The sequence below is a fragment of the Bos indicus genome, chromosome 18 (genome assembly GCF_029378745.1).
Source record: "Bos indicus isolate NIAB-ARS_2022 breed Sahiwal x Tharparkar chromosome 18, NIAB-ARS_B.indTharparkar_mat_pri_1.0, whole genome shotgun sequence".
In the NCBI taxonomy this organism is placed as follows: domain Eukaryota; kingdom Metazoa; phylum Chordata; class Mammalia; order Artiodactyla; family Bovidae; genus Bos; species Bos indicus.
The window spans coordinates 64828940-64852303 of NC_091777.1; the positions used below are offsets into that span (position 1 = coordinate 64828940).

The window sequence follows — 23364 nt, forward strand, 5'->3', positions numbered from 1 at the left end:
AGAGCAGTTGCCTTGTATCTTCCCAGAATATTCTATGCATGTATAAGCACATTTTTATGTGGATATTTGTTCATATGCATAAATATTCTAAAAAGTTATATAATGCTCCTTTCTACCCACATGGTACCGCATGGAATGGTTTTCCAGCTTGCCTTTATTCCTTGTCATCTGAGACCCTCTGTGTGCTTAGACAAGGCAGGTGGATGTTTCCATTTCACACAGTTTGGGCATAAGCTATTTTTTATCTTCTTTTTCTCTAAATCGTTTTGGTTTTTTTAAATATTTATTTAGGGGTCATAAGATTTATTATAAAGAATCCCTTATGATTATTTAAACCTCATTGTGATTTGTTTAGCTCCAGAAAAAAAAAAAATTGCTGAAAAATATTTCTCAGTTGTGCTGCTGCTGCTGCTGCTAAGTCGCTTCAGTTGTGTCTGACTCTGTGCAACCCCATAGCCGGCAGCCCACCAGGCTCCCCTGTCCCTGGGATTCTCCAGGCAAGAACACTGGAGTGGGTTGCCATTTCCTTCTCCAATGCATGAAAGTGAAAAGTGAAAGTGAAGCTGCTCAGTCGTGTCCGACTCGCAGCAACCCCATGGACTGCAGCCCACCAGGCTCCTCCGTCCATGGGATTGTCCAGGCGAGAGTGCTGGAGTGGGGTGCCACTGCCCTGTCCATCTCAGTTGTGACTGAAGCCTTTCTTCCAAACTTGACCTGTGTTGTAGGGCAACTAGGACCTCTCTACATAAGAGAACGTCCACATTAAAAAAAAATTGCTATGACATTTTCAATCATATAGAAAGGTATAAAGTATTCAATATTTTTTAAAAATAACTTTGGTAACAAGAAAATGTAATACCTGTCCTTTTAAAATAAGGAAATGCACCATATTTTATAATATATATTTGCTTTAAAAATAGGTTGTGAAAAAATAAAAATAGGTTGTGAAAATCTGTCTATATGACTATTTTCCAGGTCAATTTTAAAGTAAATTACAGACATGCTCTCACTTCCTCAGCTTGCACCTCTAAGGAAAAAACAATTTGTACTCACTTCAGCAGAACATATACTAAACAGAAGGAAAAATAAAATGTCTTCTATACAACCACAATATCATTTTCACACAATGAAATGAATAATTTCTTAATATCACTGACCAGTCCATATTCAGATTTCCTTGCTTCTCCCACCAAGATAGGTTGAAAAAGTTATTTAATTTTATCAGAAACTAATGTGTCAAGCCAAAATCACTGCAGATGGTGACTGCAGCCATGAAATTAAAAGATGATTGCTCCTTGGAAGAAAAGCTATTGACCAACCTAGACAGCACATTAAAAAGCAGAGACATTACTTTGCCAACAAAGGTCTGTCTAGTCAAGGCTATGGTTTTTCCAGTAGTCACATATGGATGTGAAAGTTGGACTATAGAGAAAGCTGAGCACCAAAGTATTGATGCTTTTGACCTGTGGTGTTGGAGAAGACTCTGGAGAGTCCCTTGGACTGCAAGGAGATCCAACCAGTCCATCCTAAAGATCAGTCCTGAATATTCCATTGGAAAGACTGATGTTGAAGCTGAAACTCCAACACTTTGGCCACCTGATGCAAAGAACTGACTCATTTGAAAAGACCCTGATGCTGGGAAAGATTGCGAGCAGGGGGAGAAGGGAACGACAGAGTATGAGATGGTTGGACGGCATCATCAATGCAATGGGCATGAGTTTGAGCAAGCTCCGGAACTTGGTGAGGGACAGGGAAGCCTGGCGTGCTGCAGTCCACGGGGTTGCAAAGAGTCAGACACGACTGAGCGACTGAACTGAACTGAACTGTGCCTTGTCTGTGAACTGGGCATATGAGCTTGTGGAGAGGAGCAAATGATCAACACATGGAGACACATCTACCTCCCTGCCCACCTGCCCTCTCAGTTCCCAGCCCTATAGAGGAAACCAGGGAGGGCCTGGGAGGAGAGAATCTGTCTGCATTTTTTTTTTTTTTTTTGTCCCGTCATTTTCTGCACAGGCCTTGGCACACAAGAGGTCGTGAAGAAATGCCAGGTGAATGAATGAAAAAGAGAAAAACCTTCCCTGCTGCTCCAGTGGTAAGGATCTGCGTTTCTAATGCAGGAGACACGGGTTCGATCCTAGTCTGGGAAGAGCCCACGGAGCAACTAAGCCCGTGCGCCACAACTGAGCCTGTGCGCTGGAGCCCATGAGCCGCAACCACTCAGCCCACGAGCTGCGACTACTTAAGCCGAGTCCCCTAGAGGTGTGCTCCACGAAAGAAGCCCCTGCAATGAGAAGCGTGAGCATAACTGGAGAGGAGCCCCTACTCACTGCAGGTAGAAAAAGCCACACAGTCATAAAGACCCAGCACAGCCAAAACGGAAAATAAACACACAGAGAGAACAGCCCTCTGCCGGCTGGTGTCCTGCAGGGTCCGGAACCGCAGTGTCTGAGTCTTGCCTGTACTCAAGGCATCACCCAGGCCACAGCACAGTAGGTCCTGATGAAGGGCTTAGCTGAAGGCCCAAGGGAGCCATGGGGGCGTCCGTGGGGAAGAACACTGCAGGCAGAGGTCCGCTCCCGAGCCAGTGCCAGTGTCCTGAGACGGGCATGACGGGCTTGTCGGAAGAGCCGCGGGCCAGTGTGGCTGGAGCAGGGACGGGAACAAAAGGGAGGCATGGCGCGGTGGGGGAGGGCACAGGCGAGTCCTCGTGGGGCTGGATGGCCAGGGGGAGGACTTTGCCTTTGACTTCCTGAAGTGGGTGGATTACGAACGGTCTTAATTACATTTAATGGGATCCGCCTGGCTCTTGGGTGAAGAACAGAGCATCGGGGTGCCGGTGGGGACCTCCATCATCCATGAAAGGAGTGTTCTGGCACGTGACAGAGCTGAAATAAGTAACCACTGGTCTATGGTTTATCCCAGATGGCTCCGTGGTAAAGAATCCGCCCACAATGCAGGAGATGCCGGTTCCATCCCTGGGTCGGGAAGATCCCCTAGAGGAGGAAATGGCAACCCACTCCAGTATTCTTACCTGGGAAATATGGACAGAGAAGCCTGGTGGGCTACAGTCCATGGGGTTGCAAAGAGTTGGACATGACTTAGTGACTAAAACAACAACGACAAACCAGCTCTACATTTTTTTCTTTATAAATCCATTTTTTACCTGGACAAGTCTCCCCTTTCAACTCATTGCTTCTGTTCCAGGAATACTTGCTTGTGCATGCTAAGTCATATCTGACTCTTGACCACCCCAGGGACTGTAGCCCGCCAGGCGCCTCTGTCCACGGGATTCTCCAGGCAAGAATACTATATCGGGCTGCCATTTCCCTCTCCAGGGGGTCTTCCTGACCTAAGGATGACACCTGCGTCTCCTGTATTGGCAGGTGGATTCCTTACCACTGTACACTTGACCTGTTTTTCTAGGAATACTGGAAACATTTTTAACACATAAAAAATAGTGATACATACTTCCTCCCTGCATACTTCTCGTAATTATCTTTCAAGACCCAGGAATCTTTTCCCAACATCTCCAAGGATATAATTGTTGAAAAAGAGATATTTCATTTTATTTTCTGCATGGGTCAACACCTTTTACAAATAACATGTTTAATACAGCTTGTATATGCTCATTTACATTTTCAGTCACGACAGTTCATTCCAACTCTAAATGAAGCCAGTTTCATCCTGAACGTTGGTGAAAGTGAATCTATAATGAATCTCTTAGCTTGCTACATGTGCTAACTTGCTTCAGTCATGTCCGACTCTTTGTAACCTGTAGACTGTAGCCCGCCAGGCTCCTCTGTCCATGGAATTCTCCAGGCTAGAATACTGGAGTGGGTTGACCATTTCCTTCTCCAAGGGATCTTCCCAACCCAAGAATCAAACCCGGGTCCCCTGCATTGCAGGCAGATTCTTTACCCAATGATCTACGAGGGAAGCCCTTCTTGGCTTGAGTTCATATGAAATGAGACTCTCCCATCTGCAACCAATAAAATCCTAAAGAATGGAACAGCTGAGGCATGTGTTTCTTTTACGGGCCAGTTGTGGCTTGTTGGACACAATCAGCCAGAGACAGGAATGGAGAGAGAGAGAAGCCAACACTTTATCTGCCCTAATGTCTCTAACAAACTCAAATGAGACCACTCAAAGTCCTTTTAAAACAAAATGACTCAAAGAGTCTAAATACACATACACAGGAAGCTTAAACAGCAGGATGGTAATATTGACCACTATTAGACAAGGTAAAATTTAAGGCAAGGGATTACATTAGTTAAAGACAATCATTTCCTATGGGGCAAAGGATTAAGAATCCGATTTTAACCAACATTTACTGCGTGCCTACTCTATACTTGGCCCTGTGCTGGGTGTTTTACACGTATTACTTAGTTGACAAAGACGTAACAGTGCTGTGTATATTATATGCAGCAAGTTACACGGCTGCTAAATGCACAAAGTATATATTAATAAAAACAGATTGACAAGTGTAATCAATACTAACAGATTTTTACATAGCCTTATTGGTTTTTGACCTGTAGGTTTGGACAAAACTAAATAGCATGTGATTCTGAACAACGTAATTGATAAGATGAAGTTAATTAACCGACATGTAGTTTTGAATTCTACAGACAGAAAATATATATTCATCTTAAATGTCCAGGAAACATACACAGACACTGGATATGTTCTAGGCCAGGATAAAAGCTTCTTAAAAGGTTCTGAAAGCAGACATGTGATGGCCCACATTCTCCGCTCACAGTGCAGTGAATCGGGAAGAAACCTCTTTTTAAATAGACCTTGTCACTGAGTTTCAAATCACTCTTTAGAAACCCTGCAATAAAATACTTAGGCAACAACAAGATAAACAAGAACACGAATTATCCAACTTTGAGATGTGGCCAAGACTATAACCAGAAGTACATTTATATTATTAAATGCACTATTACAGCAAATAGCTTTATAAAAAGAATATAAATAAATTAAGAGGTCAACTTAAAAATCGAGACAAGGAATAGAAACAACAAAAAAAATAAACCCAATACATGTTAAAGGAAAAAAAATTATAAACTAGAGAAATAATGGACATAAACAAATCCTAATGCTGGTTCTTTAGAAAAATAATAAACTAGACAAAACTTTGACAAATCAAAGGCAGAATGGGGACAGAATAAAGAGAAGATTTTGTTTAATTATATTGGGGCTGACCAGAAATTTCATTCAAGTTTCTCTCTACCATCTTACAGAAGAACCCAAACGAACTTTTTGGCCAAGCCAAAAAATAGTGTTCATAATTAAGCTAATCATCTGGAGGAAAATATTCAGTGGAATGAAGAATAGTCTAAGGGACAAAAGAATACTATAAATCATCAAAATTAATGGAGTTAAAAAGTATTAACGAGCTGAAAACAAGAGAAGAAATGGAAAAGCCATCTAAGAACACATGGAAACCTCCTTTCCGTAGCTCTAGGACCTGATCCCTTTCCTGAGTTGTTTCCACACGTCAAAGAATTGATACTTCTTACACTACGAGAAAGGGCTTCCCTGGTGGCTCAACGGTAAAGAATCTGCCTGCCAACACAGGAGACCCAGATTCGATCCCTGAGTTGGGAAGATCCCCTGGAGAAGGAAATGGCAACCCACTCCAGTAATCTTGCCTGGGAAATCCCATGGACAGAGGAGCCTGGTGGGCTACAGTCCACGAGGGTCACAAAGAGTCAGACACGACTGAGCACAGCCTAAACTACAGAACGTACTCGAAAGCACAGCAAAAGGTCAAACGTTACTCAAGTCCTTCTATGATGCGAGCTTAGCACAACACCGAAACGAAACAAAGATAGCACCAATCTTATGTAAGAAGATAGAGGCAAGGATCCTACATAAGATATCCAGGAACAGAATTCAGTATTGAAAAGCCAGGTGTGCCACCATCCGAAGAATGCAAAGGTGATTTGTAACTGAGAAATCGACTCCATTTCATTGCTCGTATGTTGCACACGTGTTCACCTTCTCTGAAGTCATGCTGCATCTTCCACTTGGTGACATCTTACATTTAAGTAGCATTCTGTTTCTCAGGAGTACACAAAATAACACGCACTTACAATCGAAGATGTCTTAAGTTCAATGAAATATAGTAATGCAGAAACGGCACATGAAAAGGTGAAACACAGAAGTCATCTCAATGGATGTGTAAAAGGCCTTTGATGATATTCAAGACCTATTCCGGATTTTTTAAACCAGGGCTCTTCCTGAGCATGACACAAACAAGAGCCGCCTTTATAGTTAAATGTGAAACATCATGGGCATCCCAGTTAAAACCAGGAACAGAAAGATCACACACACCACCAAGACTACGGTCATTTGCTGTGGAGCTTTCGACCACTCCACGAAGCCCTGAAACAGAAACGAAGAAGAAGCACAAATATCAGCGGGGGAGGGGGCCACCATTGTCACCTGTAAGAAAGCGGGATTACGGAACTGGGAATGAGACGTGTATCAGGGATTTCCCTGGTGGTGCTCCTGATGAAGGCAGCTGAGGTTTGACCCCTGCTCAGGGAACTGGATCCCACACGCCATGACTAAGAAGCGACCAAAAATTCACACAGGCAACTAAAGATCCCACACGCCTCAACTTAGACCCAGTGCAGCCAAATAAATACACAAAAATTTAGAAAAGAAAAAGAAATAGCCTGTCCGCTGTAGAGCTGTTTTAATTAAAAACTCTGCACACACCTGGATGGGAGGGGCACTGGGGGGAGAATGGATGCGTGTCCATGTACGGTTGAGTCCCTCTGCTGTTCACCTGAAACCACCACAATGCTGTTGACCAGCTATACTTTAGTACAAAATAAAAAGCTTAAAGCTTGAGAAAAAAAAAACTAAACAGAAATAAAATAAAATCATAGGTGTGGTGTCTCTTCCTCTCTCAGATATTGAAGAATAAACCTTCTAGGACTGCACTGGTGTCAGTGGCTAAGATTCTGAGCTCCCAGTGCTGGGGGCCCCGGTTCAATCCCTGCTCAAGAAACTAGATCGCATATGCCGCAACTAAGACCTGGCATGACTAAATAAATAAATATTTTTAAGCAAGGATAGCCCTCCTGGCCCACAGAATTGCTTCCTTCTTCCCCTGAGCCATCCCACTGGGAGCGGCTCTTATTTCTACACTACCAAGGTTGGTTGTCCAGCTTGCCTTCTCCCACCTTGCGTCGACAAAGCCTTTTTCTGGCTTGAGCCAGTCCAGGCTGGATTTCTGACATCTGATTGGCAGATGGGACCCTCACATGTTGCCAAGAGTGATTATACGCTTTCTTTCTAATACATAAAATAAATATGTAAATAAAAGAACCACTGTTACTATTTCACATATTGATGTCTTATGCCCCCACAAAGAAAACATTAGGTCTTCCAATGAAAGGAACGTGCTCAATCATTCTTTTTGGTTTTACTCAGAGTACTTGGATTAAAACGCAGTAAGTAATTAGTGGATGGAGGGAGGGATGGATGAGTAGGCAAAGGGGTCGATGAAAAAAGGCACATCCTTCCAACAGTCAACAAGTAGTGGATGGATGAATGGGTGAGTAGATAGATGTGTGGATAGAAGGATGGGTGAGTCGGTGTGTTGAATGGATGGAGTGATTGCATATGGATGATGAGGATGAGTGGGCACAGAGATAACTGCATATATGGACTGATGGGACATGTGTGTGAATGAGCAGGATGGGTGGATGAATCAGAGGACAAATGAATGGAGTGTTCAATGGGTAGATGGATGAATGGATTGGTAGAAGGGTGAGTGGATGGGAGAGTTGATGGATGGGTACAGAAGTGGATGGATGACCTCAGATGGATGCATGGGTGGATGATGGATGGATGGCTGGATGAATGGGTGATGGATGGATGGATGATGGACAAATGGGTGATGAATGGGTGGATAATGGATGGATGGATGAACAGGGGATGGATGGATGGATGATGATGGCTAGATGGATAATGGATGGATGGCTGGAGGGATGAATGGATGATGGATGGCTGAATAATGGATGGCTGGATGAACGGGTGATGGATGGATAGATGATGATAGCTGGATGGATAATGGATGGCTGGATGAATGGGTGATGGATGGATGGATGATGGACAAATGGGTGATGAATGGGTGGATAATGGATGGATGGATGAACAGGGGATGGATGGATGGATGATGATGGCTAGATGGATAATGGATGGATGGCTGGAGGGACGAATGGATGATGGATGGCTGGATGAACAGGTGATGGATGGATAGATGATGATGGCTGGATGGATAATGGATGGATGGATGGATGAATGGGTGATGGATGGGTGGATAATGGATGGCTGGATGAACGGGTGATGGCTGGATGGATGATGATGGCTGGATGGATAATGGATGGATGGATGGATGAATGGGTGATGGATGGGTGGGTGGAATGGGTATATGGATGAGTAGGCAGATGAAAGCTTGGGTGAATAAATGAGAGGACAGAGGAATGAATGGTTAAGTCATGAAGCATTTATGAGTGAAGGGTTGGAGGGTATACATGGATGGAGTTACACCCACTACCTGATACCCTCCACTCCACATCTGACGACTATGGAACACGTCCTGTTTCCCACCAGAGACCTCGTGGGGCTCACATCCCCAGACAGACTTTCGTGGGGCCTGGAAATTCCAGGCTGAGGAAGGGAGTGTGACAGTCCACTAAGAACTGCAGAGAGGGGTCTCATCAAAAGAGGAAGGAATCCCCAGCTCACCTGGGAGTCCTCGGACTCATCATCTTCCTCCACCGAGCTCCACTCCTGGGGAACCACAGTCTTGGGAGAAGGTAGATCTGGGCGAGGGCAGGAATGGAGGAGAAAGGAGTCATGAGTGAGCGAGCAGGCCAGCTGGGTGGGTGCTGCTTTCTTCCCACCCACCGCACCTGTCCTGCTGATGTCCTAACACACACAAAGACACACACAGACACAGACACAGTCACACAGACACACAGTCACACAGACACCCACAGTTACACAGACACACACAGTCACACACAGACACCCACAGACACACAGACACACACTGTCCTGCTGATATCCTAACACACACAAAGACACACACAGACACACACAGTCACACAGACACACACAGACACACAGACACACACAGACACACACTGTCCTGCTGATGTCCTAACACACACAAAGACACACACAGACACCCACAGTCACACAGACACACACAGTCACACACAGTCACACAGACCCACACAGTCACACACAGGCACACATAGACAGACACAGACATACACACAGACACACATACATACACACACACACGCACCACATACACACAGACACACACACAGACACACACAGACACAGACACACAGACACATACCACACACAGACACACACACACACAGACACACACACACACAGACACACACACACACATACACAGTGCATGTACGTGGTTCAGATGGGGTGGAGAGAAGAAGAGACCTGAGCTCTGATCCCATTTCTGCCACTAACTACCCAGGAGACTTGAACGGAGTCGCGTGACATGACTCACCACCTGAGCCTCTATTCTACCACCTGGTAAATGGCTACAATAGTTCCTTTTCTACAGCCCTCTGGCAAAAACTGAGGGAGTAGAAGAAAAAGCCACAGAGTTAAGCCAGGAGGATGGAGGCTTCCCCAGCTTCCAGCCACCAGTGAAGGAATCTCCCCATATTCGAATCTCAGCATTCTTGTCACCGCTAAACTGGAGAGAACCAGGGGTGGAACCAAAGATGGGTATTTCCCACTCTTTTGCACCCAGGTCCTGCCAGGAACCCCAAACCTCCTCCTCGCTGCTGGAAGTGATGTTTGTTCCCCATACCTTGGTCGAGGGCCTGGTTATCTCCTGGGGAAGAAGGAAGAACCCTTTCCTGGTAGAAGGTTCAGCTGTCATTCTGCTATGGGGGTGCTGTACGGGTTGTCCCCATCTCAGCAAATGACACCACTCTCTGCACACCCAAGAGCTGCTAGGTTGCCAGGAGAGGCTGAAAAAGTGCCTGTGACCTGGGGTCTTCCATATCTTGTTTGTCCTAAGAACCCTTCAACCACCCTGATGAGAAATAGCCTGAACAAGCCTGCTGGAGACACATGGCCGTAAGTCAGCACCATCCAACCATCCAGACACCCCAGTAAGGCCATCTCACATGAACCAGCTGCCTCTCGATCCACTGCGGCTGCACAGTGGGAGCAAACACAGGCAAGGGCAGCAGGACTATCCCCTGAGGCCGCATGCGTTGCCAACCCGCAGAATCGTCGACAGATAATGACTGGCTTTAAGCCACTCGGTTTTGGGCTGACTTGTTACACAGCAGAAAGCCGACTGACACAAGGTTTCATTTAGAAATGTGCCGAATGGAGCAGCAGGATGAAGTCCCCTTTCCCCAGGCTCTGCCATGGCCTCTGCCACCCCCACCTCCCACGGGACCCCGGCCCTCACCTTTCTCATCGCTGCCGCAGCCGGAGGCCCCAACCTCCACAGCCACCCAGTCCTTGGCGAAGGCGGCACGCTTCTCCCAGGCCTTGTTCTCCCGAGGCAGCAGGGTCTTTGCCCTCTCAGGCTCCAGCAGCCCCCGGACCTGCTCAGGTCTGAGACTCTGCATCTCTTCAGAACGTGGAACTTGAAAGACAGGCTACTTGTCCTCCCCCGGTTCCAGGGTCCTGCTGAGCTCCCCAGGGAGCAGGAGTTGGGACCTGAGGACTGAGAGACATTCAGTCACTCAACAAATATTCACAGAGTGCCAGCCCTGTGCCAGGACAACTCCTGGGCGCCAGAGAAACAGGATGAGAAGATCAGATATTCACAGAGTGCCAGCCCTGTGCCAGGACAACTCCTGGGCACCAGAGAAACAGGATGAGAAGATCAAATATTCACAGAGTGCCAGCCCTGTGCCAGGACAACTCCTGGGCGCCAGAGAAACAGGCTGAGAAGATTAGATAGCATCAGCAGCTAGTGGACATGAATCTCAGCAAACTCCGGAAGATAGTGAAGGACAGGGGAGGCTGGTGGGCTGCAGTCCATGGGGTCGCAAAGAGTCAGACACGACTGAGCGACCAAACAGCAACCACAGAGACACAGCGCTGAGCGGAACAGAGTTCCCCTCTTGGGACTCGCTCTCTAGTGGCGGGAAGTGGGGCAGACAGACAATATGTCAAATGATGACAAATGCTCTAGAGATGAATAAAACAAGAAGGGCAATAAGCAGTTTAGAGAGGATGGCCAGAGGGTGGTTCAGGCAAGTGTGCACACAAACACACACAAACACTCCACACACACACAAACACTCCACACACACACTCCACAACCAAAGCACAGACCCAGAAGCTTTTAGGAAAAGAGAGTACCCCACCCCCTGTAACCCCTCTGGCTGCAAAAAGAAGGACCCCAGTCTTCCCTCGAGCCCCCTGCAGCATTGACTTTCTCCTCTGTGATCATTAAGAAGGAGGAGGAGTATCTGACAGACAAGGATTAAAAAAATCTAATTTAGAGACTTCCGTGGTGGTCCAGTGGCTAAGATTCCAAGGACCCAACACAGGGGACCTGGGTTCCATCCCTGGTCAGGGAACTGACCCACACGCCACAACTAAAGATCCCGGATGCCGCAAACCCTGAGTGCTGTAACTAAGGCCCGGCATAGCCAAAAAGAAATAAATACTTTAAAATGATACGTTCTTTAATACTCTCATTTTATATCTTGTCAACTTGACAAGTGACAGCCTCCTGAATTTCAAGTTGGCAAGATATAAAATGAGAGTGTGAAAGACTATTTCATTTTAAATCAGATTTTTTTTCTTGTCTCCTCCACCCCCCGCCCCCTCACCTGCATTCTCTCGACTTCCCATGCCTTGTCACCCTTCAGCTAAAACACAGGTTAACTACAGCTCATATTAAAGCCAAAATACAATGTCAGCAAGGACCTACTGAACAGCACAGGGGACTCAACTCAGTGCTCTGCAACAACCTCAGTGGGAAAAGAGTAGCTGCAAGTGCAAGTGTGACGACTCACTTCCCTGAAGACCTGAAACGAACGCGATACTGCGAACCAGCCGCACCCCATTGTGAAATAAAAATTAAATGGCCCAAGGCAATAAACGCTACTCCCTACTGGGGCTGTCTCACTACTTTTCCGCCAAGGCCAGTTTTTGCTTTTGTTGTCTTGGGAAACGTTGTCTGTGCTCACAGCCTCCTCTCTGCACCCGCTCCACACTCCCCAGCCCACAACACAGTTGCAAACGGGCAGCCCCAGGGTCTAACCTAGCCCCAACACCTGTGCGGTTGGCTTACACAATGTCTTCCTTTCAAGGGTTTGAAATAATTATTGGCATTTTAAAATGCGGACGATGTCAACTGAAAATACAGATTTCCAGTGTTTCCTCAAGAAATCAAAAGATGGGGGCCACTGGGCCCGCGTCTTCACGGGTAAACAGTGGCTGGGAGGAAGGGGCGGCTTGTCCACACAGAGCCCTGCAGCGCGCCTTTGCCGCAACTCCACTCCATTTCCTTTCGCTGCGCACGCCTCCGTTGAGACCTCTTCATGTTTTCCTTACAACAGAGAATTTCTTGGACCTGTATTTCATTTTCACTTTCAGAAGAGTCAAAGTAAAAGACAGAAGGAGGAAGGGGGCTCTCGATTTATTTTTTTACACTCAGCCTGTTTGTATTATCTGCTGAACTGCATGCGGGATCTTAGTTCCTCCATCAGGGGTCGCACCTGTGCCCTCTGTATTGAGAACAGTCTTAACCACTGAACCACCAGGAAGGCCCTGTACTCTTTTTCTAAATGCTTATCCAGGAGTATACTCAGTGGGTTACATTATGCAAGGTGGTTAATACATGCAACGTCCTAGAACAAGAACATAAAACCGGCTTTAGCCTCTCGAGGTAAATGATCACCCATCAAGTAGTTAACCGTGTGTTTTAGCTGAGGGGTAAGAAGGCGTGGGAAGTGGAGAGAATGCAGGTGAGGGGGCGGGGGATGGAGGAGACAAGAGTCCCCCGACCCATGTCAGAAGATGCAGAACCCGATTCACGGAGGAGGGAGGAGGGGCACAGGACAGAGAGAAATGTGCGGGTGTGACAGGGGTGTGTGTGTGTGAGTTCACACCTAAGAGCCTCAACTATTATCTTATCATAGTAACGGGTCATCCTCTGAGGACGGACCATGACGCTATTGCAACCAAACTGGCTCTGCCATTGGCTGTAGTCGGTGTATAAGACAATAGTGTCATCTTTATTGCTGTAATGTGTTAAGCATTATATACTAGGTAGTATCTAGTTTGTTTCAGGTGGAAAGTATTGGGTTTCCATTTTGAAGGTGTTTGGACTAAACAATAAACTATGGATGTCTGAAAGAAGGAGGAGGAGGACGGAGACGCAGTAACCACCACCTCCACCACAGTAAAGTAACACTGCAACCGCCGCTTCCCGGCGCACGCCGGGGTCAGGCACTGCGGAGAACTCCGCGTCTTCCTGTAACCTAATCCTCGCCGCCGGCCACTCTCCGCGGCAGCTACTGTCACAAGTCTGTTGTGTTACAGACTGGGAAGGCCCTTGAACAAAGGCACGCAGCTAACGGGAGCCAGGCAGGGACCCTAAACCCGACCGACTCCAGCGCGCGTGCTCCTTGCCCGTGCAGGTGGTACACACGTGCCCAGGCAGACACACGCCACACACATGCTCGAGGGCGCACGCGCGGGCACACAGGTGCGACGCGGTTAACACGCGGGTCCCGCGAGCTCAGACACCTGACCCCCGCCAGACCGGAGCACCCGCGCACGCAGCTGACGCGCCAGGCAGCCAGGGCGGTTCCCGGTTCCTCGCACAGAGGCTAAAAACCTCGTGCGACCCGCAGGAGGCGGGCAGACAGGGCGGGACGGAGAAACCGGGCGAACTGCAGCCCCAGCCCAGCCCATTGCCACTCGAGGGACGGGGACACTCCTCCCACCCGAGACCCACACCCCCCTGGGGCGCCTTTTCTTCCTCCCCCAGTGCGCATTCCCACGTGCACGCATCCACGCTCACACGCGCGCGTCCCCGGCCCGCCGTCCGAGCCCCCAGCCCCTTTTCCCTGCCCCGCTCCTGCCCGCGGGGTCCCTCGGAGGACTCACCCTCCCCAAACACACCCCGTCCAGGGCCGCAGAACTGGCGCCGCAGGGACCGCGGCTGCGCAGACGCGGAGGCTGCGGGAGGGAGATGGGGAAGTTGGAGAGCAAGCGGCCTTCTCCCCTCCGGCCCCCACCTCCCGGGGAGCCAGCGCCTGCAGGGACAGGGGAGGAGAGCAGAGGGGCGACGGTGACCACGTGTCAGCAGTGTGGCTGTGGGGCTGCGCACGCGGTGAGCCGGGGCCAGAGTGGAACGAGCCTTCCAGCCCCGGCCGGATGGGCACGTCCCTGGCTGCGGACGCCCACGGAGACCAGCAACTTCCCAGGCCTCTTGGTGGTTCCTAGTCTACAACCAGCACCCGGGGTAGGGGGAGGCGGGAGGAGACGGGGCAGGGGTGTGACGGTGCGGGGACCCTGAGGCCAGACCGCCTCCCGTCAGAGCCTGCTTTGCCACTAGCTTGTCCTCGGGGTGTCACTTGTCACTTTTGTGCCTCAGTTTCCCATTCTGTTAAGTGGGAAGAATTTCGCTTACCACCTGCCAGCACTGCTCTGAAGGTAAAAAGTAAAGAATGTATATACTCCACTTAACAGCTATTAGCTGTGGTTGCTAAGTTGCTCAGTCATGTCTGACTCCTTGTGAGCCCATGGACTGTGGCCCACCAGGCTTCTCTGTCCATGGGGTTTCCCAGGGAGGAATACTGGAGTGGGTTACCGTTTCTTTCGTCAGGGGATCTTCCCAACTCAGGGATCGAACCCTAGTCTCCTGCATTGGCAAGCGGATTCTGTACCACTGAGCCACCAGGGAAGCCCCTATTAGCTGTTAGCTGCTATTATTATCAATAATACAATACAATGAACTCTGCCAAATTGCTCTCCTGGAGGCTATATCAAAACTTAAAATTTTCGACAAAGTCATAGTTGGGGAAGGGTGGAAATAGTCTTCCTTTACAGTCTTATTTTCTTTTTTTAAAAATTGTTTGCTTATTTGGCTGCACCAGGTCTGAGTTGTGGCGTACAAACTCTTGGAATAGCCCCTGCTTGCCACAACGAGAGAAAACCCGTGCAGGAGTGAAGACCCAGCACAGCCAAACCAATTAAAAACAAAGCCAAAAAAAACTTAGGCCAGCACATATGACCACCGTTCTGGCAGAAGTCGAGTGCTGTTGACATCTCTTCAGGGCTCCATGACTAGCTGAAAATTCATTCATTCATTCATTCGACAAATAATTATAAACAGCTGCTATGTGCTACATGCTTGTTTGGGTGACCAGGCCAGTCAAGATATATGGCTTAATAAAGTTTACATGCTAGTAATGATGTTAGACAAAAGGCAAGTAAATAAAAAAATACAAAATATAGTTTGTGCTAATTCTATGAAGTATGCGATGTAATCAATGTGATAGTAATGGTGAGGCCACTTTAGATGGGAGTTGCTTTTTTGGCCACACTTCAAGGCATGGGGATCTTAGCTTTCTGACCTGGGATCAAACCTGCGCCCCCTGCAGTGGATGTGTGGAATCGTAACCACTTCTCTCACTTCTCTAGTGAGAGAAGCCCCGGAGGTGATCTTTTTTAAGCAGAGGCGGCATTTTGAGCTTAATCCTGAAAGGTGGAAAGGAGCCAGTTATGCAAGAATTTGTGGCAGGGAGGATAGCATGCACAAAGGTCCAGAGGGACAACAGGGAGGCCAGTGGGACCAGAGTGGTCAGGCAAGGAAGAGAGTGATGGGGGATAATGTCAGAGAGGCATCCAGGGTTTTGAAAGCCACAGTAACATCTTTGAATGTTATTGTAGGTGTGCTGAGAATCCATGGAAGGGTGTGATATAATATAATTTAAAATGTCAAAGATCACTAAAACTATTATACAAGAAATGATATAGAAGGGGCTATAGGTTTGGTGACTTCCCAAGGTGGCGCAGTGGTAAAGAACCCAGCTGCCAGTAAGAGACGTGGGTTCCATCCCTGGGTAGGGAAGATCCCCTGGAGGAGGAAATGACAACACACTCCAGTATTCTTGCCTGGAGAATTCCATAGACAGAGGAGCCTGGCAGGCTACAGTCCATGGGGGCACGAAGAGTTGGACAAGACTGAGCACTCACTGGTAAACCAGGTGAGAAACGATGGAGTGAGGTGGTGACAGTGTATGTGGAAAACAGTGGACAGATTCAATGAATAGTTTAGAGTTAAAGCTGAGAGTCCTCGAGCATGGGTGGGATGAGAGAAGAGGAAGGACTTTTGAGCTTTGAACCTGGCCAGTTGAGTGCCCTGTGGTGCACTAAGTAGGCTCATGTTTTTGTGTGTGTGTGTGGAGAAAATCCAAAATTCCGTTTGGTGCATGTTAAGTGTTCAATGCCTGAGTTTCTGAGATCAGCACCAGGAGAGACTGGATTACTCAGATATCAGCATTCAAGGACCCTGCGGGTGAGGGTTGGGCGCGGGCTCAAAACTCTGCTCAAAAAGGATCCAGCAGGGTTAGGGTGGTGCTGATTCAGTCGCTAAGTCATCTCTGATTCTAGAACCCCATAGACTGCAGCCCACCAGGCTCTTCTGTCCATGGAATTCTCCGGGCAAGAACACTGGAGTAGGTTGCCATTTCCTTCTCCAGGGGATCTTCCCGACCCAGGGATCGAACCCTGGTCTCTTGCAATGCAGGAGGATTCTTTACGGCTAAACCACCAGGAAGTTCTGCATCGCAGAGGCCAATGGGGAAAGTAGGTTTCCTGCTCTGTCCGTGGTGCTGAAAACTTTCAGGTGGATCTGTCCGTGGTGCTGAACCCGCTGCGCTGTCCGTACTACTGAACCTCTAGGCAAACGAGCTGGAGCTTTTCTCCTCCTCCTCCCTCCCTCTCTCCCTCCTTCTCTGTCACTTTTCAAAGTACCCATCCTCGTGACCCTGCTGGTGCCTGGAAACAAAGCTCTCTGGGCTCTGGGGAGTGTGGGATGAATGCAAAAGAGCGAAAAACAAACGAAGAAACTGCAGAGTCATTTTGGTTCTTAGGACGGCAGGACCTGTCTACTACTTACTGGAATTACTAACACAAAGTTTCCAAAGCATCTGTGAGAGAGAAATGTACAAATGTATACAAAGGAAAACAAGGGAAAGATGTGCCAGGACTCAGGTTGTTGGTTATGTTGGATTGGGGGCAGCAGGGATATGAGATGGGGAATACTCGATGAGTATATGTGTGTGTGCGTGTGTGTGTGTGTGCACGAGCATGCGCGTGCACTCAGTTGCTAAGTCGTGTCTGATTCTTTGTGACACCGTGGACCGTAGCCCGTCAAGCTCCTCTGTTCATGGGATTTCCCAGGCAAGAATACTGGAGTAGGTTACCATTTCCTTCTCCAGGGGATCTTCCAGACCCAGGGATCGAAACCATATCTTCTGCACTGCAGGTGGATTCTTTACTACTGAGCCATCAGGAGAGCCCCTATATATGTCACTTACTGATGAGGCTTCGTTTTGACCTTGTGAGGTGGGAACTGCGAGAAGGATATTATTGTAATTTATATAAATACATCAGGGCTATATTTTATGCTACCTTGAATTATAAACATTTGAAATCAGGACCTTTTTAGTGGCACTTTTTGAAATGACAAGAAGCCTTTTGCAATTAAAAAAAACTCAAAAATCCATACTTGCAAATGATTGTGTAAACTGTGTTATTCTTGTATCATTTTAGTTGGTGAATAAATGTGCCAACCATCTTTCATTAGGATTAGACTCAAATTATGTGGGATCTGAATTGGGTAAAATTAAAAAAAATTTTTTTTGCCCATGCCACAGGGCATGTGGGATCTTAGTTCCCTGACCATGCCCCCTGCATTGGAAGCATGGAGTCTTAACCACTGGACCATTAGGGAAGACCCGAAAACCTACTAATTTTGTTAAAACGATTAACAAAGTCAAAAAGTTCATGACAGATCATCAAATCTCTCTCTCTTCTTTTTTGACTGCGATATCTCAGTTCCCCAACCAGGGATTGAATCTTTGCCAACTGCAGTGGAAGCATGGAATCTTAACCACTGGACCACCACCGAAGTCCCAAGACCCTCAAATCTCAGCATGGCAAAACTCAGAGATAAAGTTGGTTTTGCTTGAATTCCAGGTTTACAGGAAGCGTTTTCTTATTTGGGATCAGGAGCAAGGGTTCAACTAACTTTTCTTGCTGACTATGGCATACCGTGGCAGGGTCTGGGCAGGGCTGGTTTCTCCAGAGGTCTCTCTCCTTGGCTTGCAGATGGCGGTCCTCTTGTGGCCTCTTCACGTGACTGTCGCTCTGCCTACGTGTGGCCTCATGTTTCTCTTTCAGAAGGACACAAGTCCTTGTTTTAGCACCCAGTCATATGACCTCATAGAGTCCTATTTATCTTTAATGCAGTCACGTTCTGAAGTCACTGGGTGTTAAGGTCTCAGCATTCGAATTTCAGGGGAACATGTGCAATCTACAACATCCCCAAACGGCTAGAAACTGAGCCTTTTATAACTGTGGCTGCTGTCTCCCTGGTACTGGCGAGCATGAGCACTTGCTTTGCATTTTGGGGTGCAGGGGAGACAGCGACCCCTCCTACCCCCATCCCCACTTCACTTTCCTTCCTTCCTCCTGCTGAGTCGGTCCTGCCAGAGATCGCATTTCCCACTTGCAACCAGGAGGGGGCGTAAACCCCTCCAGTGGGAGGTGCTGAGACTGCTGTATCCAGGAAAGCCTGGGCCTCGGCCAGCTGCCCTTCCCTCAGCCACTGCCTGTATGCCGACCCCCAGGGCGTCTACAGAAGCCGGGGGCTGGAGGTGAGTGGTGGGGGGGGGACTGACTACACGATTTGCCTGGACAGGCCATCAAATGCAGCTCGAGGGATGGTCATCTCCACTTTGTCCTGGACGTGCCCCTGAACAACATCTCCCAGCCGCCACGTAGGTCTGAGGGGAGCCAGCTGTGAACCGCGAGGCACGTGAGGGGACACACTGGGCCGCTTCTCCTCCAGGTGCTGAGATGTGGACCAGACTCACCTCCTCCAGGCTGGAATGCTTGTGGGCTGGCAGCCGGCTCTGACCAGCCCTGCGTCCCCAAGGATGGAGGTCCCAAATGACCACAAGAAGTGGGACTGCGTGGGTGTTTTGGTCTGAAACAGAGGTGAGGGAGCAGAAGAGAGACAGAGTGCGAGGGGAGGGGCTCTGCTGTCTGCAGCTCTGTGTTGCTGGGACCTGCTGCTTAGCTGCTCCTGACTGCCCTATTATCGACTCCGGAGATACCCACTCATTGAGTTGCTCAGTTATGTCCTATTCCTCTGCGACCCCACAGACTATAGCCCGCCAGGCTCCTCTGTCCATGGGGTTCTCCAGGCAAGAATACTGGAGTGGGTTGCCTTTACTTCCTCCAGGGGATCTTCCCGACCCAGGGATCGAACCTGTGTCTCCTAAATTGGCAGGAGGGTTCTTTACCGCTGAGCCAGGTGGGAAGCCCAGAGACACCCATTACCCCCATTTTAAAGTACAGTGAACCATGGCACAGAGGGCTACAAGGAGTCTGCTGAGTCACAGCTGGTGCTCACCCACCTGTGTCCACCAAGGGCTCACACTTGCCCTGGGGGTCAGGTCACTCTCCTGGCCACACACCACCCCCCAGCCCTGAGCAGGAAAACTGGTCACGCAACATCTGGTCTTGCTGATGGAGACCAAAGTCAGAGCAAAGACATGTGACCTGGAGCCTCTTGGGCTCCACCCCCATCCCGGGGTCAAGAGAGCCCAGAGGACAGACAGGACTGAGGGCCCTCCCGGTGATCACAGCAGTGAGAGGGCTTCCCAAAGAAAATGTCAGAACAGACATTTGTTGTGCAGCAGAACCCCACGGTCATGACAAAAGTCAGAGGGGCCATCCGACTTTAAATGTTAGCCTCCAGCAGCATGATGACCTTGGGGCTGGCTTCCGCAAGTCACCCGCTTCTCCCTGACTGGGACCTGGGTGAACCGACCCCGGTGGCTTCAGCCCAATCTGGGCAGTCAGTCCTACTCATTCCCCTTCCCCAGCTACTATTTTGGGGATGAGGGCGAGACCCAGATCTAAACCAAGCAGCACATGGCATTCCTCTCCTCAGAATAATCAGTTCCTGGTGAGTACAACTGGAAGAAACTTAAGTGTTGTTGTTGTTTTGCCAATGACTGGAAAAGGCCTGTCTCCAACTGGATGTTTCTGAGGAAATGTGTCAAGAGGAGCTGTTGGAAACCACATGAAGCCATGAGGGAAGCCAGTCTGAGGACGAGGCCAGTGGGTGAAGGGAGTCAGAGCCATGGCTCTGATGCATGGTGCCTGGATCAAGCCCACCCTGATGCCCACACCCTGCCAGACATTCAAAAACTATTCATGTTTATATATGGCTGAGCGGCTGCTCTTTTGACCTGCAACACGAAGTGCACTTACTGATATGTAAAAAGTGAAAGTGAAAGTTCCTCAGTCGTGTCCAACTCTTTGCGACCCCATGGACATACAGTCCATGGAATTCTCTAAGCTAGAATACCGGAGTGGGTACCTTTCCCCTCTCCAGGGGATCTTTCCAACCCAGGGATCAAACCCAGGTCTCCCGCATTGCAGGCGGATTCTTTAACAGCTGAGCCACAAGGGAAGCCCAAGAATACTGGAGTGGGTAGCCTATCCCTTCTCCAGCAGATCTAAGTGGTTGCTTAGAATGAATTATTTATTCTTCATGAACACTGGCGTCAGGAAGTGTGCGACATTCAGACACACCAGAACATTTGTGACCAGTAGCACTGAACATTAAAATAACAAAAGTGGCGGAAAAGGCCCTGGTATTCCCTGGAGGGCTAGTGGTTACGGCTCTGGGTTTTCACTGCCCTAACCTGGGTTCGGTCTTTGCTTGGGGAACTGAGATCCTGCAAGCCTGCAGCAAAACCAACCAAACAAACAAACAACCCCAAACCAACCAACCAAACAAAAAAGGCCCCATAAAGAGGAGACTCGGGGAACTCTATGTGTACACAAAGCTTCAGGTCAAGCTGAGGGCATTCCTTCAAGTTTAACTGCAAAAACAACTATGAAAAGAGACTCCAGCGCGCAAGCTTATTGACTCCAGTAAGCATTTAACCCTGAATATTAGGCTGCTGCTACTCGCTCCCCCACCTTCTCCCACCAGCACTGAAACCGACTTTGACTGAACACACGGTCCCCGTTTCTTTCTCGTCTGATGACTGTTTAAAATGACGTTGGACTTCCTTCGTGAAAAGTTTTATTAAAAAAAATTTGAACAGACCACCATGAGAAACTTTGGCATCTGAAGCAGTTACTGTTATTGCTACCTCGAAAAAAAAATCCCCCCCCCCCGCCCCCTCACGAATAACTTGCCAACTTCTACCGCTTATTAGCCTGGGGTGGGGTCCGGTCTTCCAGAACGGTTTAGCGAGACTGCAGCGGGGCTGGGATGTGGAAGGATGAAGAGTCCCCCTCTAGATCTTAGGGAGCTCACAGTGGCCACCTTGTTAGGACTAGACCGCGGGTGTGTGTGCCAAGAGGAGAAATGTCCCCACGCTCTTATCCAGACACCTCCTCCACGCCCTTCCCCACCGTACTATCGGAACGGAGACCGGAGGCTGGAAACGCTCCAGCCCGGCGCTTATTTACTGAGAGCTTGGGTCGGAACTCTGGCGCCCTGGGTTCCTGGTGCTCCCCTAGGTTTCCAGCCACATTCAACTTCGCAGCGTTCGCAGTACACTGGGCACGGAGGAGCTTGCCTTCTGGTCCGTGGGTGAGGACGCCGGGCCAAGAAGGAGCGCGCGTAAACCTGAAGCCGGTCCTGGATCCCCGCATCCCAAGACTGTGTGGAGCTGCGCCACCCTGGGCCCCCAAGTCATAGCGCCCCCTCTTACAGCCGAAGTAAGGACCCGCCCACCTGGTGGAGGTTCAAGCTAAGGACCCCACCCACCTGGCGGAGACTCCGAGGTTAGGTCCACGCCCACCTGGTGGAGGCTCCGCGCAGAGGACCCCGCCCATCCGGGGGGAGACTCCGAGCCTAGGACCCCGTTCACCTGGTGCAGACTGGGGGGCGGCCAGCCTCCCTAGACGTGGACCCTCAGGTGCCGCGTGAGGTTGGTGTTCCGACTGAAGGTCTTCCCGCACTCGCCGCACGCGTAGGGCTTCTCCCCGGTGTGGATCCTCTGGTGCACGGTGAGCGAGGAGTTCTTGATGAAGGCCTTGCCGCACTGCGCGCATCGGTAGGGCTTCTCGCCCGTGTGGATGCGCTGGTGCTCGATGAGGTAGGCGCTCTGGCCGAAAGCCTTCCCGCACTCGCCGCAGGCGTAGGGCTTCTCTCCGGTGTGACCCACCTGGTGCACCACCAGCGACGAGCGGCCCGTGAAGTGCTTCTTGCAGACGGGGCAGGAGTAGGGCTTCTCGCCGGTGTGCAGGCGCTGGTGCTGCGTCAGGGCCGAGTTCTTGCTGAAGGCCTTGCCGCAGCGGCCGCACTCGAAGGGCTTCACGCCGATGTGCAGCCGCTGGTGCTGGATCAGGTAGGAGCTCTGGCTGAAGGCCTTGCCGCACTCGCCGCATGCGTACGGCTTCTCGCCCGTGTGGTTGCGCCGGTGCAGCGTCAGCGACGAGCTCTTGTTGAAGGCGCGGCCGCAGTCCCCGCAGGCGTAGGGCTTCTCGCCCGTGTGCGTGCGCCGGTGCTCCGTCAGGTGCATGCGCTGGCTGAAAGCGCGGCCGCACTCCCCGCACGCGTACGGCTTCTCGCCGGTGTGCGTGCGCCGGTGCACCACCAAGTGCATGCTCTGGCTGAAGGCCTTGCCGCAGTCCCCGCACGCGAACGGCTTCTCGCCCGTGTGGACCCGCTCGTGCTGGGCGAGGGACGAGGTCTTCCGGAAGGCCTTGCCGCAGTCCCCGCAGGCGTAGGGCTTCTCGCCGGTGTGCGTGCGCCGGTGCACCGTCAGGTTCATGCGCTGGCTGAAGGCCTTGCCGCAGTCCCCGCAGGCGTAGGGCTTCTCGCCCGTGTGCACACGCCGGTGGATGGTCAGCGACGAGCGCTCCAGGAACTGCTTCCCGCACGCGTCGCACCGGAAGGGCTTCTCGCCGGTGTGGATGCGCCGGTGCTTCGTCAGCGACGAGCTGCGGCCGAAAGCCTTGCCGCACTCGCTGCAGCCGTAGGCGCTCTTCTCCGCGCCCGGCCTGGAGGGGTTCCCGAGGTCCGAGTGACCTGCGAGGCCCTTT

General features: G+C 49.9%; 2 protein-coding genes across 3 annotated transcripts in view; both read right to left on the reverse strand.

Annotated features, from left to right (window-relative positions):
- Window positions 1-3544: 3544 nt before the first annotated feature.
- On the reverse strand, window positions 3545-22322 carry SMIM17 (small integral membrane protein 17). Of its 2 annotated transcripts, none has more exons than XM_070772388.1 (4): window positions 22188-22322; window positions 10493-10753; window positions 8770-8846; window positions 3545-6390 (listed from the first exon to the last, which is right to left on the reverse strand). In XM_070772388.1, exons 2-4 carry the CDS (start codon window positions 10653-10655, stop codon window positions 6280-6282), a joined length of 351 nt encoding a protein of 116 aa, XP_070628489.1. In that variant the 5' UTR covers window positions 10656-10753; window positions 22188-22322; the 3' UTR covers window positions 3545-6279. The 2 variants fall into 2 exon arrangements, with proteins under 2 accessions (XP_070628489.1, XP_070628490.1); XM_070772389.1 differs by lacking the exon at window positions 22188-22322 and adding an exon at window positions 14161-15677.
- The window catches only part of LOC139177336 (zinc finger protein 470-like), a 31650-nt gene continuing 30365 nt past the window's right edge, over window positions 22080-23364 (reverse strand). Inside the window, 1 exon segment of the mRNA XM_070772397.1 lies at window positions 22080-23304. Within this exon segment, the coding sequence (XP_070628498.1) occupies window positions 22218-23304 (1087 nt within the window). The 3' untranslated portion in view covers window positions 22080-22217.